This window comes from Myxine glutinosa, chromosome 8, assembly GCF_964187855.1.
Source record: "Myxine glutinosa chromosome 8, kmMyxGlut1.1, whole genome shotgun sequence".
Taxonomy (NCBI): Eukaryota; Metazoa; Chordata; class Myxini; order Myxiniformes; family Myxinidae; genus Myxine; species Myxine glutinosa.
The window spans coordinates 96,859,516-96,877,558 of record NC_136268.1 but is presented as its reverse complement, the minus strand read 5'-3'; the positions used below and the strand labels follow the sequence as shown (position 1 = coordinate 96,877,558).

Sequence of the window (18,043 nt, the reverse complement as noted above, 5' to 3'; positions counted from 1 at the left end):
TAATCAGAATCACAAAAGGGGTTTTTGACTTAAAGTCAAATTTTACATTACACAGCATTTCCGTGGGACCCTGCTATTATGCTGTCAAAGGATATTCCAAGCAAACTCCCTAAATACTTCACACTCTATTGGGAACAAATACCCTTCCAACAGCCCAGTGGAACTGGGTTATCTGCTAGTCTATAAATATACTGTGGCCTGCAAAAGTATTCACCCCTTTCCAATAATGCCAGATTTAGATGAATTACGAATTATGGAAAAACAATTTTTGCAAATTGACTTTATCATTCATAACTGAAGATCCTAGGTGCCTGGTGTTGGCTTAGCGGTTAGGGTGCCGGCTTGGGATCCTAGGATCCTGGGTTCGAATCCCGGTCGATCGCTGAATTAACGCCAGGGGGGTTGACTCAGCCTGTCATCCTTCCGAGGTCGGCAAATTGAGTACCAGCTTGCTGGGATGAATGATCACGGTGTGTACCTCAATTTAGAATAGGCACACTGTATCCCTGCGCATCGTAAGAGCCAAGGGTTGGCGTCAGGAAGAGCATCCGGCCATAAAAACATTGCCTCAAACAGGGAACCATGATTGTCATGGGGCCCGCAAGGCTAACCCCTACTCTAGCGGGGAAAATGGCCTTAAAACGATCATTCATTCATTCATTCATTCATTCATAACTGAAGAGATCAAACTATGGGTAGGCAGAGTCTGGGGTAGAGTCTGGTTGGTACGATACGTCTTCCACTTCTTAATGATGGATTTCACCGTACTCAAAGGGATAATGAGTGACTTTGAAATCTTATAAGTTATAACCCTCTCCTGAACGGTGCTTCTCCACCACTTTATTTCTGACTTCTTTGGAAAGCTCCTTGTTCTTCATGTTTGCCTTGTTGGTTGACCAAGTGAGTTGCACCTTAAAACTCCTCAGCTAAATGAGGGAATTTAATTTTTAATTTAAACCACTGATTACATACAGGTGAAACATATTACACTTATTTTGTAACCTTTTAAACAAATTAATTTGCTTCTGAAGTGATATTGGGTTAATTGGGGCAAAAGGTTTCAATACTGTACTTATGCAACTGAGAATCATCTGATTTTCTCTGTTAATCTAACTTATTCACATTTTAGCTGCATTTGTTTAGCTTTTCACTTTGGAGTAGTTTGTGAAGATTCGATATTTTAAGTTTGATTTTAAAAAACATTAAATAAGCTCAGGTGACATCAAAATATGAAAACTTTGGACGGGTGGGGGTAACTACTTTTGCAGGCCACTGTATATCTAAAAAAGAGATATATGCAAAGGTACCTTGGACACTTGTGACAAGTATATTTAGTGCATCATAAAATTAAAATGCATTCACTCATTAAATAACCATTTCACAAGTGAACAATGTGGTTTTGAATCACCCTGTGTACTCATAATTTATTGAACATACAAACTTCAAATTAAACCTGATTCTAAATAACTATCAAACAACAAAAAATAGCAATTCCATCAGCTTGGAAAGCAGCCAACATTACCGCTTTACACAAAAAAGGTGCAAAAACAGATCCTTGCAACTACAGACCAATCAGCCTTCTCCCAATTATCAGCAAAGTCATGGAATCCATCATTGCTTCAGATATCAAATCTATCCTCTTCTCCAATGGCTTGATCTCTGATCATCAATTTGGTTTCAGGCCAGGTAAGTCTACTTTGGACATGTTGCTTCTGCTGTCTCAACAATGGATGGAGGTCCTCAATGCCAAACAGGAAATTAGAGCTGTCTCCCTTGACATGTCATGTGCCTTCAATATGGTCTGACACCCCGCTCTGCTCACCAAACTCTCCTCCTATGGTATCCATGGAAATCTCCATGCATGGCTTGTGGACTTCCTCTCTGGTCGTAGTCAACGTGTGGCCCTGAATGGGTTTCTCTCATCTCGCCTTCCTGTTAAGGCTGGCGTTCTCCAAGGCAGTGTTCTGGGCCCTGTGCTTTTTCTGGTCTTCATCAATGATCTCTCTGACTCTCTTGAAAATCCTCTCTATCTCTTTGCTGATGACTCCACTCTCTGCCGCTCCATTCTTCATCCCTCAGATCGGCAGTCTGCAGCCTCCTCACTCTCTGCAGACCTGGACAAAATCACAGACTGGGCAAACAAGTGGAACATGTCTTTCAATCCTGACAAATCTCACACTCTTACGATGTCTCTCCGAAAAGACCGACTGGACAACCCTCCCATCCACTTTCTGAGTAATCCTCTCCAAGAAGTTCTGTCACTCAATCTTTTGGGTCTCACTATCTGCCATGATCTTTCCTGGGAAAACCACATTTCCAAGCTGGCCTCCAAAGCCAGTTGCCGACTGGGCATCCTCCGTCGTGTGAGGTCCTTCCTTGGCACACCTGAGCTCCTCACCACATACAAGGCTTTCATCCACAGCTCAATGGAATACTACTCTCCCCTCTGGGCTGGTGCTCCTGCCTCACACCTAGCTCGTCTTCACGCTGTTGAAACCAAAGCTTTCAGAATCATTGGAATATCCCGCGATGACGCTAACTCTGAGGGCCTTTCACTCACTCACCGCAGGCAGGTAGGTGGTCTTTGTGTCTTCTACTGACTCCTATCTGGCCTTGCTCCCCCAGCTCTCTCTGTGCTCTGTCCCCCAAATATTCCGACTGGTTGCACAAGATCTGCCAGTAACCCTCTTCTTTTGAAATTGCTAAAATCAAGACTCTCTGCTCACCTTCACTCTTTCATTCCTCTTTACTCCCGCCTCTGGAACCATCTCCCTCACTCTCTTCAATCCCACTCCTCCCTCCACGTCTTTAAAACAGCTATTCACGACCATCTCTTATCTTCCCTCATCCAAAACCTTGATCTCTTCTACCCCCGTTAATTCACCCCAAATCCACTCTCCTTTTTTTCTTGAAATACCGACTTTTTTCTTTCCTGGAGGTTCCAGCAGTGTCCACGTGTTTTATACTCCCCCCCCCCCCCCCCACCTTCCCATGCCTCCTCCCCCCAAGCCGCCTCCCTCCCACAGATCTTCCGTTGTCCCTGTTCTCTGCTGTTGTACTTGTGTGCTTTCCTCTCTCTCCCCATCTTGTCTCCCGCTCCCTTTTTTGTGTCTTGTGTGTCCGTTTTTTTTTTTTTTTTGTGATTGATGTTAGCTCTTACACGAGCCTCGATCTTGTACACAATATATATATACAGTACTCTTCTTTTTCAAATTTGCAATGTCGCATTTACACATGCCTCCCAATTTGTACATTTTATTTACTAGTATGTCCACTCCCTACGGGAGCGGTTGGATCATGTTATTGTCCTATCTGGGGTATATCAATTACATTCGATCTCGGCCCTGCTCCGCTCTCTCTATGGTGGACACGATAAACATATAATTTCTCAAGGATGTTGGGATTCCTTCAGATTTCTTTCAGTTTTGTATTTTCAGTGGTAGTGACTGTTTATGTGTTTGTGGTTCATAATATCCTCGTATAAAGTGGGTTTAAATGATGGGTTGGAACAGTTTAATCGACGGTGTAGCCTCGTGAGCATGCCAAAGTCTGAGGCTGAGGCCTAGTGTCAGGTGTGCTTATATCTTCTTTATTTATTAGACATCCTAAGGATGTAAATAAACACTCGTTTTACTCTACGTGTGTTGCTCATCACGTGCAGCAAATTTCACCTTACTGCACCCTGTATTTATTTTTATTTAAAAAAAAAAACGCCTCTGTACACCGCCCTTGATGCTCGGTTTGCAAGCCACCGTCTACAATTCCAATAGAAGAGACATAATTAGTCTTTTATGGAAAATGTTTTCCGAGTTTCTTTTACCCTCAAAAGCAGACCGTAGTGAAAACACACGTGTTAAAAGATTGGCCTTTAAAACCTACCCCAATGAAGGGGGACAGACATGTGGTGAATTGCTCCGCCCCTCTAGAATCTGCCCGTCCTAGATTAAGAAAGGTTAGCATGAGAACAATCCTTGAGCATTTCGCATGGAATGAGGCTTGACCATGGTGTCAGGTATAAAATCTAAACTTCATTAATCTGAGAAAGAGTAATTGCTTTTTTGGAGGATTTTGGCTCTGATTTTTGTCATCGGCGTTAACATATCTTTAGTACATCAACTCTCGTATAAAGGGGTATAATTTTATTGGACTAGCTCCTTTCTAGCGGGTTCTCGCAGAAGCACCATCGTCTCCAGTTGTTTTGATGTTTTTTTTAAACGCCCCTGTTGAATGTCATTTGCCCCTCCCTGGATGCTCCGGCTGGCAACAGGCCTGTGGCGAGGGGAGGAAATGAAGTCGCTACAACCTCCATGGTGTGACCCTTAATTAATCCTCATGTCAAGTTTGGTTGAGATTTGATAAGTAGAGATCAAATGTATCGTGGTAAAAGATGCACAGACAGACACCAAATTGTGTATTTTCGTATGATGATAATCTAAACCCTTTCAGAAAAACTGACCAGGACACCAGAACAAATAGTTTGTCTACCAAAAGGTCATGCCGCAGTGAACATCCACAACAAATGCTTTCAAGATAGTTTGTTGTTCACACTGAAGAACAGCACTCCCCATAATACTACACCACTGCTTGCTTAAAAGAATGCTGTTTGTTAACTACAATCCACATTCCAACCATTCAATGCATTTTAAAATGGCCTGTAATTCGACTATAAACACAAGCACTCTCTTCATGAGAAGCACTAAGACGTTAAGTGAGTAGCAAGGCAGAGCTGTATTTAACTGAGTCACAGATTATAATGATGGCATCCAATAAACAAGTAATTTTTCATCCTCTAAATTGTCTGTTTATCGGCTGTTCCCTGTTCGCCAATCTTTTCTCATTCATAGAATATAAATATCCACCGCAGAAGGATGCATTCAACTGATAGGGTTCCATATAGTGCAATACAACCTCCATAGAACCCATTGGAATTGCCCTTTAGAACCCATTAGAATTACCCTTGAGAACCCATTGGAATTACCCTTTAAAATCCACTAGCATTACCCTTTAGAATCTATTAAAATTACCCTTTAGAACCTATTGGAATTACTCTTTTGAACCCATTAGAATTACCCTTTAGAACCGATTAGAATTACCCTTTAAACCCCATTAGCATTAACCTTTAGAACCCATTAGAATTACCCTTTAAAATCCACAAGCATTACCCTTTAGAATCTATTAGAATTACCCTTTAAAATCCACAAGCATTACCCTTTAGAATCTATTAGAATTACCCTTTAAACCCCATTAGCATTACCCTTTAGAACCAATTGGAATTACTCTTTAGAACCCAGTAGAATTACCCTTTAGAACCCATTAGAATTACCCTTTAAACCCCATTAGCATTAACCTTTAGAACCCATTTGAATTACCCTTTAAAACCCATTGGCATTACCCTTTAGAATCTATTAGAATTACCCTTTAGAACCAATTGGAATTACTCTTTTGAACCCATTAGAATTACCCTTTAGAACCGATTAGAATTACCCTTTAAACCCCATTAGCATTAACCTTTAGAACCCATTTGAATTACCCTTTAAAACCCATTAGCATTAACCTTTAGAACCCATTAGAATTACCCTTTAAAATCCACAAGCATTACCCTTTAGAATCTATTAGAATTACCCTTTAAACCCCATTAGCATGACCCTTTAGAACCAATTGGAATTACTCTTTAGAACCCATTAGAATTACCCTTTAAACCCTATTAGCATTAACCTTTAGAACCCATTTGAATTACCCTTTAAAACCCATCAGCATTAACCTTTAGAACCCATTAGAATTACCCTTTAAAACCCATTAGAATTAACCTTTAAATCCCATTAGAATTAACCTTTAGAACCCATTTGAATTACCCTTTAGAACCCATTAGAATTACCCTTTAAAACCCATTAGCATTAACCTTTAGAACCCATTTGAATTACCCTTTAAAACCCATTAGAATTAACCTTTAGAACCCATTTGAATTACCTTTTAGAACCCATTTGAATTACCCTTTAGAACCCATTAGAATTACCCTTTCAATCCCATTAGCATTAACTTTTAGAACCCATTTTAATTACCCTTTAAAACCCATTAGAATTAACCTTTAGAACCCATTAGAATTACCCTTTAAAATCCACTAGCATTACCCTTTCGAATCTATTAGAATTACCCTTTAAAACCAATTGGAATTACTCTTTAGAACCCATTAGAATTACCCTTTAGAACCCATTAGAATTATCCTTTAAACCCATTAGTATTAACATTTTGAACCCATTTGAATTACCCTTTAGAACCAATTGGAATTACTCTTTAGAACCCATTAGAATTACCCTTTAGAACCCATTAGAATTACCCTTTAAAATCCATTAGCATTAACCTTTAGAACCCATTTGAATTACCCTTTAAAACCCATTGGCATTAACGTTTAGAACCCATTAGAATTACCTTTTGAAATCCATTCGCATAAACTTTTAGAACCCATTAGAATTACCCTTTAAAACCCATTAGCATTACCCTTTAGAACCCATTAGAATTACCCTTTAAAATCCATTCGCATTAACCTTTAGAACCCATTAGAATTACCCTTTAAACCCATTGGCATTAACGTTTAGAACCCATTAGAATTACCCTTTAGAACCCATTAGCATTACCTTTTGGAGCCCATTAGAATTACCCCTTAGAAACCCCGAGAATGACACTTTCGAACCCTTTGGAAACATGGTTAGAAAGGTGGTTCTTCATTTTTGACGGACGGGATGGAAGGAAGGACATAGCTAAATACTGAAGCGGCTTCACCGCTTTAAAATATACATGAAAACGCATTACATTTTTATACAAATCAAATTACATTTCATCCTTTTGTTTTATCTACATAATCTAAATCCCTATAAAATAAGAGAGAAAAAAAACTCAAAACATTTTGTATACCTTACTTTTGAAGGAATTGCATTAACATTTTCAAACAATTACGGCAATTACAAAATGGGTACAAGTCAAACTTTCCGAACCCATTTCGCATTTACTTATGCATAACTGTATCTGTTACCGTTTACCGTTGCTTCTTCATCATGTGTGTTTGTGTGTGTGTGTTTGCTTCTTCATAAAAAATGTGCTGCACTTGATGAATGAGAAGGAAAATTAGAAATTTTACACTTTCTTATGGGCTGGAAATGAGGAAGGTATTAAGGAGTGTGACATGGCAGCAAAGGAACACAAGATGGGAACTATGAGTTCATGCATATTTCAGGTTATGCGTTGGAACCTGTGTCTTGGATTGGAAGTTGGGATTTGGGAATGTAGCAGTGGGATGTGCTGTGCAACGTTACACTGTGACCGAACTACAGGTCATCACAGCAGAGGAGGGGAAGCCGTTCGGATCCCATGCATTGGTGTGCTGGTTTTGTGTGCCAGATCCCAGAACCCTTCCTTTTGTTGTCTGCCGTGTGTAGGAGGAGCATAGCCTGCTTGTCCCATGTGAAACAAGTTTATGGTGCCTTGGACAGGGTGGCTGCCATTTTGCATCGCACCATGTAAAGGCGGCACAAGTCGAACACACTGAATCAGAGTGCAATATTGCGCTTGAGCGAGTCATTATGCCATCAAATATGCCTGAGAGATTCTGCTGCACCATCAATAAGTGATTTGACCATTTAGTCAATGATGAGTTGGGTACATTCAATACCATGAAGGTGAAGAGGGAATCCAGAGCACCTTACAAGGCATCGGCAGTGGCCATAGAGCCACCAGGAGACAAAAAAGCAGCTCCGCTGAGCCGTTTTGCAGAGCTGGAATCACCAAGTCGGTCTGTACCTGCTGGGCCTGGGAGGGAGCAGCTGTGGTGTGTTTGCTGGGGCTCTGGCCTACATGTACCTGGTGCTTCAATGGGGATTTCCTTTGTGCGAAACAGCAGGTCCAAGTGTGGCGTCTTTTCAGACTCACCCGGGGCTGTGATCTGGCTCTCTTCCCGACAGGAGAATTGTTCAGCCTGATCAGAGACTTTTTGGTCCAGCTCTGTTTTCTGGAACGTCAAGTGTCTAAATGAAGGCAAGCATGGATGGAGTCTATCTCACAACTGGTGCTCACCAGAGAATGACATCGGAGAGATAGGTCACTCAAATGTCAAATCGATTGAGCATGATGATAATTAATCTGCCACCGATAGTGTAACCAAAGGGTATAAGCCTGAAGAAAAAGAGGACGAGACGAATCAGATGTCACTGGATGCGTGCAAGGCCAGGGACAAATGCATGAGCGGTTATAAATAGTGTATTCAGTGTTACATGAAGGTGGTGTCAGGGTTTGGGGTGACTGATGGTCTTTTCTGCGGTAATGGATTTAGTAGAAGAGTTGAGGAAAGGGACAAAACTGCAGGAATTGTTAGAGGGAAGGGAATTTGTTGAAGAAGGTTAATTGTGTTTGGGAGGGTGGTCTATGGCAGGTGTAGGTCTAAGTGGAGGTGTAGTGGGGGGCAGGCGGTGTGGGGGTGTGGATGATCCCAAGGACTCTTTGCCCCTAAATTGGTGACCATCCTTGTGGAAGATTGACCTCGTGTCCACCCACGGTCCACCGTTGCAGTATTATGAGTGTGAGGTTGAGGTCATGAAAGACCAGAGCACAGGATAAGAGTACCCTCACCAAGGTGATCTACTCCCAGCCTGCGGGGGACCGAGGTGTTATTGGGCCCTACTGGGATGAGAATCTGGCCAAGTCTGTGCCCAATAGGCAGTTTTCCCACCCTAGTTTGGGTCTATGAAGAAAGCACAGCAGTGGTTGTGCGTTGCTGACATCGACAGTTTTGATACATAGTACTGAAGAAACCATGAGCTAAGGTTTTCCCACATTTCTCCCACCAACATCCTCCTTGCCTGATCCTGCATTTATTGAGATGCATGGCACCTTCCTCTTTTGTGTAACGAGCAGCCAGTAAAAGGAAAGAAGCTCCTAACAAACATCCCTTCCATGTGTTATCATTTTACTGTATGTCTCTCATGCTTCAATGTCAATGCACAAATACTTCAAATAAAAGCTCAGTTCGCTTTGACATTCCTTGCTATATCATGATGACGGGATTACTTTATGACTTGAGTTAAGTAACAAGGACAAGTTTAGTAAGTATCGTGAAACCCCGACTTTAGCGGACCCCACGTATATGCGGTTCATAAAATGTGACCTTTGCGGCCCTGTGCTTCGCGTATTCGCGGTTTTTACCTCCAGTCACGCATAAACTACGTATCTCCTACCAGCCACATGCATAACAGTTCTAAAACCATCTTCCATCAGCTGTGCATAAACCATCTCCCACAAAGAAAAAGAAAATTGAAGACAATTGAACTCTTTGGCTGGAATGCAAGGCGCTACGTCTGAAATCCGAGCACAGCTCATCACCTATCTAACACCAGAACTTTCATCTCGAAGCGAGAGAGGACAGCATCGGGGTTCAAGGCTGCAAATGAGCTGGTATCCCCTCCGGTGCATAACTCATCAGCACCCTCACCGACATCCTCTTCAGAAGAGTTCACTGGATTCTAACTCATCATCATCATCCTCACATCAAAATGTATGTCTTGTCTTAAATAAAAATTGTAAACTGTACCTGCTGTTGTTTTTTATTCGTAAGCATTTTTGATGAAGCTGCAATGATTTGCATTTGTGTTCGTGAAATTTCAAGGTTTTCCCTTATGAATCACGAACCGCCAGGAACCTATCCCCCTTTTCCCCATTAAAACAATGCCTCAGCATTTGCGGATTCGACATTCGCAGCATTGCCCAGGAACAAATCCCCCTTTGTCTTTACAACTACATGTATAATTTTTTCATTTTTGCAATTGTTCTGGCTCTGTTTGTTCTTTACTACACATCCATGGTGTGAGATTGACATTAAGCAGTGCAAATTAGGCAACCCGCGTTTGTAAGGACTCGCCCAAACTTGCGATTAACTGGTTGTGGCAAGAGGTCTTTCGAACCATATATTGATTGGACATCTGGAGTCGTGCCAGAGGCCCCAGCTTGTGACATCTTTTCTGCTATTTAATCATCCAAATGAGCAAATTTCATCGTTATATATTTGTACACGTGATATATTAACGTGTCTCTTTTTGTTGGAAAATTAAAGTGAAATATGGGTGGAATGCACAGGAAAAGCCATGTCGGAGCCCCACTTTTCTCTTTTGTCTTCATAAAATGTCTTCCTTTGCTTTGTTTAAGGGTTCCTCCTTTTCTTTCTGATGCAGCATATGTCTGATGGTAGTACTATTTGCTGGGGGCATAGCTGTGCCGCTGATGCAGTTCCCCCTGTATGTTAGAGCAGAAATTTGGAATTTGGCAGGGTGCCGACGATCGCTCACCTACTCCTTGTGAAGGATACCGTCTTTAACGTCCACCAACTTAAACGAAGTGTGTCTTCTCCTCTCCTGCATCTTCTGTGCATTGCCTGACATGCATTGCATTTTAAGTAAATTAGCTATCTGAGTGACGACTGCGACTCTTGAGAAGTCACCTTATGACACATGTTTTCATGAACATGATTAGGAAGGTGCAAAATGTGTTGTGTTCTCTTTCTGTATCTGTCTAAACAGAAGTGAATTCTTGCAGCGATTTTTTTTCTGTAAAGCTCACTTGGGTTTGCTCCTGGATGGGTTTGAGGGTTGTGGGGTAGCGGCTGAACCCAATTCCTATCCAGGTTCCTCCTGATGACTCCATCTTTGCTCTTTACTGATTCAGGTTCCTTCTGATGACTCCAATGCAGTATTCGGTCTTCCTTTGATTGAAAAAAATAATTATATTTTCAAAAATTTGCCACAAAAATCGAAACATAATTTAACGAAAAGTTTCCTCTGGGATGTTGTTTTTCAATGTTTTACTTGCATTGTCTTATGATATAACATTCTTCTGTTACATTTCAGGTCAGCAGATTGGCCCTGAGGCATCCAGCTTTCATTTGCACACTATGAAGTCTGCAATGTCCATTGACAACACGAGTGGGAAACTTCTTCAGAGAAAACTATCCAGCTCAAAAAGGCAGCAATCTACACTGAACCTTGTCATCAATGACCTCAAGTTCTTTCGAGAAATTGAGAAGTCAGTTGAGTGCACATTTTCGCACATTGGAGAAATCTTTGGAAGTATAGACAGAAGTAATTAAAGTAACAAGTTATTTTCTGACCAGCTTTCAAAACCTCGTGGTACCCAAACTAAAAATAGAGCCTACTATTAATTTGCAATTAGTCACTGGCTTTGACACCAATACATATTTTTAAACATTTGATCCTATGCATCAAAAAGCGATATATATGTATGTATGTATGTATATATATATATATATATATATATATATATATATATATATATATATATATATATATATATATATATATATATATATATATATTGTTACGGACACGGCTTCAGATGTTGCTTGACCGAGTGGAATGGCCGCCGTGTTCGCACAGTTTACCCGATTACCCCCAACTCACCCGATTCCACTCAAACGTTGGCCAAATCGCGCTACGCTAAATCAATGATGGAAAGGACACAACGACTGGGATAAATGAAACGATGCCAGGGGTACAGTTCTCAAGACCTCCGGAGGAGGATATAATTAGTGGTGGAGAAAAGGGGTAGATTACAAGGTAATGAGGTAAAGACACAGAAGAGATGGGCACTTAGTTACAGTCTTATCTTATCCCCGACAGACCACAGACAAACGGAACAAGACTGACTTACACAGGGATTGATGGCAGGGAAGGACAGGCATTCGATAGCACAAGGTGCACCTTGGCTCAGGGACAGGATAACGCACGGTCCAGTCCAGAGATGCGGGGAGGTGTCACAGCGCTCGGAGGTGGCGTCCTTCTCTCTCCAAGCTTAGCGCGCATCTCACGTCACCTCCCTCTTCCTGCGCATGCTCAGCGGGGAGTGACACGCCCTCCGCTCGTTGGCTCCGCCCCAGATGGGATCGGTCCGCCGCTTCTATTGGGTGCGGGGGTTACCGGGCTCCGCCCTTGACGAGGAGCTGACAGCGAGCCCCTACTTGGTAACCCCGTCGAGCACATGTTCGATGGCGGCTCGTTGGAAAGGCTTGGTGCCCTCCCAACACCCCCTACCAACCAAGCCGGAGTGAGGACGCACACTCCCCGCGCCGCCGCCGCTGTTGTTGTTGTTGTTGTTGTTGTTGCTGAACCGTGAGGAAGAGCTGCGGGGAGGTATTGGGAGGTCCTAAACTTCCTAACGGTGCCATACAATCACATTCTGGTACAACAAAGAGTCAGAATTAATGGAAACGAGTCCTTAACTGACATAGACTAAGAATAACTAGCATGATGTCCTATAGTTGTCTACGTGAGATGCGGTGGAACTGGATGCGACATTTAATGGGGGAAATAGGGAGAGGTCGGGTCTACAGAGTGTTGTTTACAGAAAATGGGACTAGGGAATGGGGGATTGGGGATAGTTGGGAAGTATTGAGGAAATAGGGGAATATTTACAAGCGGATATGGATGGATGCCAATCCCATATCCGCAACAATATGTACAGTATATATATATATATCGAACAAACAGTTTCAATTGGAGCATTTTGTAGACATTAGAGCATTTCAATTGCATCAGATGTGGAAATAAATGTGAATTGTTGCTCCCAGCTTGCCAACTCAATGACAGAAGACGCCATTTGCATTTTTGCCTCCTTTATCCCGATCCCGCCTGCTTAGAATCCTGTGCGGGCATCGGCATCTTTCTAGTGTCATAAAATCTCCTAATTTTGCATATATACAGTCGTGGCCAAAAATATTGGCACCCTTGCACTTTTTTCAAATAACTCACAATCTTCTCTAAAAATACGTTGAAATTGACAAAAGTATTTGGTTTCCACAATTCTTTATTTCAATGTTCATGTTATAGAACCTTTGTTTTTGATTCAGAACTTAATATATCCTTTTAAATCAGAAAATAAAAAGAAATGGCATTGACAAAATTATTGACACCCTCGACTTAATATTTGGTAGCACAACCTTTGGACAAAATAACTGCAGTCAAGTGCTTCCTATAGCCATGAATGAGCTTCCTACACCTCTCTACTGGGAGTTTGGCCCACTCCTCTTGTGAAAACTACTCCAGTTCCCCCAGATTTGAAGGGTGCCTTCTCCCAACTACCTGTTTTCAGATGTTCCCACAGGTGTTCAATGGGATTTAGATCTGGACTCATTGCTGGTCTCTTCAGAAGAGTCCAGCGTATTGTCTGGAACCATTCCTGGGTGCTTTTTGAAGTGTATTTGGGGTCATTGTCCTGCTGCAAATCCTATGACCTTCGACGAAGACCAGCTTTCTGACACTGGGTTCAACATTGCGCTCCAAAATGCCTTGGTAATCTCCTGATTTCATGATTCCATGCACACATTCAAGGTACCAAGTGCCAGAGGCAGCACAGCAACCCCAGGAGATCACTGAACCTCCTCCATGTTTGACTGTAGAGAAGGTGTTCTTTTTATGAAGGTTTCATTTTGTTTTCTGTAAACATAGAGATGATGTGCTTTACCAAAAAGCTCTAATTTGGTCTCATTTGTCCACAGGATATTCTCCCAGAAGGATGGCTTGTTCAGGTGTGTTTTGGAAACTCCAGTTGGGCTGTCTTAGCATTGGGGTCGTCCTGGGTCTCCTACCATAGAAACCCCTTCGATTGAGTTGGTGACGGATGGTGTGAGTTGAAACTGTCGTACCTTGTGTCTGAAGGTCAGCTTGAATCTGTTTGGCAGTTAATCGAGGTGCGTTCTCCACCATTCAAACAATCCTACACTGCAATCTTCGATCAAGTTTTCTCTTGCGGCCACGTCCAGGGAGGTTGGCTATCAGTGCCAAGGGCCTTAAACTTCCTGATAACATTGCGTATGGTGGACACTGGAACATCAAGGTCTCTGGAGATGGACTTGTAGCCTTGAGATTGTCCATGCTTGGCTGCAATCTTGTGTCTGACCTCCTCAGACAATTCTCTGGTTTTCTTTCCTTTCTCCATGCTCATTGCGGTACATAAAGTGACACAAAACAGCAGAATGACTCCTTTTCTCTATTCAAACTAGTTGAATGAGTGATTTTTATATTGGAGGCACCTGCAAGTCACCATAGGTAAGTTCAATTCCAAAGTAAAGGAGTATCACCTGCTTGAAATCGAATGATTTCTAACAGCTTCTTAAAGGTGCCAATAATATTGTCCAGGCCATTTTAGGATTTCTGTGTGGAATAAGCTAAGATTTAGTAGTTTTTTTCAGCTTTTTTTGTTTTGTTCCCCTGAAAACCAAAGAAATACATATGTTGAGAACAAAATATTTTTTAATTTCAACAATCTTCTGGAAGAAATGGTGCATTATTTGAAAAAAAAAAAAGTGCAAGGGTGCCAATATTTTTGGCCACGACTGTATTTGTTATTCCTCAATATCAATATAAAACGTGTATAAACCTTTTCATTTTTGTTCTACTTTCTGGAGAGATTATAAGAAAAGCGTAGGTTCTTGGTGGTCAGAGACAGACATCAATGGTGGAAATGGCGTCATTATGAATGTTAAAGTGTTTCCATCCCGGATGTTTTTTTTTATCAGTTCCTAGACTCTAGGAGTTACACATAGATTCAAAATTGATACAAAAAAATTAATAAAAAAAACATTGCAATGCGTTTCGGAGGACCTCCGCCGAACCCCTGAGACTGGCTCACTGAACCCCTGGGGTTCGGTCGAACCCAGGTTAAGAACCACGGGGCTAGAGGAAGAAGTCTGATCTTCAGCTTATTTGAGGTTAAACGTTATCATTACACTTGATATTCGCGACCAATATCAAAAATGTCCGCTCGCAGCCCCGATGTGACTTTACGGTTGTATCTCTCTCATGGCCATCTCCTTCTCTCTCTGCCGACTTTTTATTTCTCCTCTGCCGGCCTCTTTTCCGCGTCTTCCTTTCTCCTTCACAAACAGTTATTTTCACCTTTTACTAAAGTCATCTCCAAATCTAATCTACTAAAATCAGAACTTTAACTGATTCGAGTCTTGAGTTGGATAGTACGGGAGATAGGTGAAATATTTGGGAGAATTGTGCCTTTGTTGATACAAGCCCGAGAGTTGGCACACAGTTCGAGTATGTCCTAAGGAAGACATTTGGCTATAGGGCGCAGATTTGTCCTGTGACAACAATGGCGGCCATTTTTCAAAAAGGACAAATCTGCGATGGCCCTTTGGCCAAATGTCTTCCTTAGGACATACTCTGACTGTGTGCCAAATGCCATGCTTGTATCATCAAAGGAACAATTCTGCACCTATCTGCCATACTAGGAGCCCCAATCAGCCGTTAAATAACACCAGGTGGGTTGACTCAGCCTGTCTTCCTTCTGAGGTCAGAAAAATGAGTACCAGCTTACTGGAAACAGGGGCACTGCATCAGTGGCACAGCCGCTCTTCCAGTAATGATGCGACCAGCAGCATCAGGCTGCATAAGAAATAGTAATCGGTGCATTCGATTTCCAGCTTATCGTATGATTGACGTTTTCCCCCCAATTCCCTACTTTGCCCTTGAGGTTTAAGATGATTTGCGAAGCAGTTTCAGACTTGGAGGAAGCTGGATTATGTATTGAAGGCTTTCGGTCTCTGTTGTGGAACAAGGCCTACACAATCAACAAGCTTTTCCTGGATTCTGACATCCTACCTCGTATTCGTGTATGTTTTTATCATTTCACTTTCATCGTCACTGCATTTTGCATTTTGCGTGTCTTCCTCTGCTATTTGAATCCTTCTCAAAACAATCCATCCGATGCAACTACTGAAACTACCTTTCATTGTGTAAATATCTCTCAGAGCTTGTACCATATTCCAGGCACGTTGTATACACGTGGCACGGAGTACGGGCTTACAGCATATGCCCTCAAAGATGGCGGGCACATTGTGGCCCCAATGATGCTGCATCACATGGATCATCTCAAAACCCACACTTGGGAATTCCAATATTTATTAGTTATTACTTACTTGTTGCCACAGGTATATTTAGAAAATTAGGTTATTTGTTTTTGGTCACCTTTTTTTTTTTGGTCACCTTTTTTTGTTTTTGGTCACCTTTTTTTTTTTGGTCACCTTTTTTTGTTTTTGGTCACCTTTTTGTTTTTGGTCACCTTTTTTGTTTTTGGTCACCTTTTTTTGTTTTTGGTCACCTTTTTTTGTTTTTGGTCACCTTTTTGTTTTTGGTCACCTTTTTTGTTTTTGGTCACCTTTTTGTTTTTGGTCACTTTTTTGTTTTTGGTCACCTTTTTTGTTTTTGGTCACCTTTTTGTTTTTGGTCACCTTTTTTTGTTTTTGGTCACCTTTTTTTGTTTTTGGTCACCTTTTTGTTTTTGGTCACCTTTTTTGTTTTTGGTCACCTTTTTGTTTTTGGTCACTTTTTTGTTTTTGGTCACTTTTTTGTTTTTGGTCACCTTTTTTTGTTTTTGGTCACCTTTTTTTGTTTTTGGTCACCTTTTTTTTTGCCAAATTCATAAACTGAAATGTAACTGGGCTGGACACGTCGCAAGAAGAAGCGACAACCAGCCGACAGCAATAGTTTCAATCTGGCAACCTAAAGAAGGCTCTGGAAAAATTAGATGCAGATCAAAGATTAGATGGAGAAGTGAAATTGAAAAATATAATTGGAGTGTAGTGGCCTCGAATTGCACTGATTTGAACAGAATGGTCCATGTTTCGGGAGACTTTCATCATGCCGTGGATTAAATAGGTTGGTCAAAAATGAGGAATGAAAGAGTGAAGGTGGGCATTGAGTCTTGATTTTGGCAGTTTCACTAGAAGAGGGTTGCTGGCAGACCTTGTGTGTCCTGCAGGAATATTTGGGGGACTGAGCACAGCCAGAGCAGGGGGTGCAGAACCCCCTGGAAAACAGGGGGAAACTTGCACAAAAGAACACAAAAACCTGTAAGAACGCAAAAAAATCCACAGACCGCTCACCTCCAACTGATTCTTTCTCTGCATCTCCGGGCATCTGCTTTTCCATTAAAAGTGTTGTGTCTTCATCCATGTTCCCAGAATTCCTATGTTGCTCCTGGCGCTGGAGCTGTGACGTTGTCTTTGAACTAAGTTGAGACTTTTGAACTTTAACTGAGTTAAAGTTGAGACTTTTGTGCAGTTTTTTTTTTTGTGTTCTTTTGTGCAAGACCCTTCTTTGTGTTCTTAATGTTTATTTGCTGAACAGAAATCGAGGAATCGTGGAAGAGCTAAACGACAGATGACACCAAACACAACTGACAGAGGATCAAGGGGGAACACCAGGGAGACAAGAATGTCACACATTAGTGGATGAGTGCAGAAAGGTTTGGTGGAGGGAAAGGGGAGGATAGGTTCAGGTCGAGTGCAAGAGAGCAGGGGTTGGTATGGCAGAAAGCATGACGTCACGATATCGGCTGCGCTCTTGAAGAAATGGAGGAGGTAGAGGGAGGAGCACAAAACGAGACAGAGGGAGTGGTTCACAGATTTGAGAGAATAGAGGGATGAAGGAATTTTGGAGGGTAACCAGGTATGGGATCTTGTAAGAATGCTTGTGAACTGTGTGGGCTGGGGAAGGACAGAGGGATGGGAAGCTTGAGGAGCTGTAAAAGGGAGACTCTGTAGCGGTTCCCGCTGAATGTACACAATCGCCTTGCACCTGCCAGGACGCGGCCAGGGCGCGATCGCCATGCCGGGCTCGTCCGGACGGGCCCAGACAAGCCTCTCCTGGGCATGCCCGGACTCGCTGTTCCCGGGCACGCCCGAACCTCCCGGGCACGCCCGGTCTCGTCTTTCCCGGGCATGCCCGCTCTCGCCTTTCCAGGGCTCGCCCAGAGCGCCCGGGCACGCCCAGCCTCGACTTGCCAGGCCGCGTCCAGGACGCCCGGGCATGTCCAGACTCGCCTTTCCAGGGCTCGCCCAGAGCGTCCGGGCATGCCCGCTCTCGCCTTTCCAGGGCTCGCCCAGAGCGCTCGGGCACGCCCAGCCTCGACTTGCCAGGCCGCGTCCAGGACGCCCGGGCATGTCCAGACTCGCCTTTCCAGGACTCGCCCTTGACACCCGGGC

At 42.6% G+C, this 18,043-nt stretch overlaps 1 protein-coding gene across 8 annotated transcripts in view; it reads left to right on the top strand.

Moving 5' to 3' along the window:
* The window catches only part of LOC137432745 (regulator of G-protein signaling protein-like), a 126,037-nt gene that overhangs the window by 87,062 nt on the left and 20,932 nt on the right, over positions 1 to 18,043 (top strand). For 7 of the 8 annotated variants that reach the window (XR_013624353.1, XR_013624355.1, XR_013624354.1 and 4 more), the window contains 2 exons: positions 10,884 to 11,058; positions 15,532 to 15,670. Coding sequence is in view for 5 of the 8 variants with exons in the window: in XM_078783564.1 (XP_078639690.1) it covers positions 10,884 to 11,058; positions 15,532 to 15,670 (314 nt within the window). In the remaining 3 variants the exon portion in view is untranslated. The remainder of the gene's footprint in view (positions 1 to 10,883; positions 11,059 to 15,531; positions 15,671 to 18,043) is intronic. The other variant, XM_078783565.1, reaches the window with a different exon arrangement.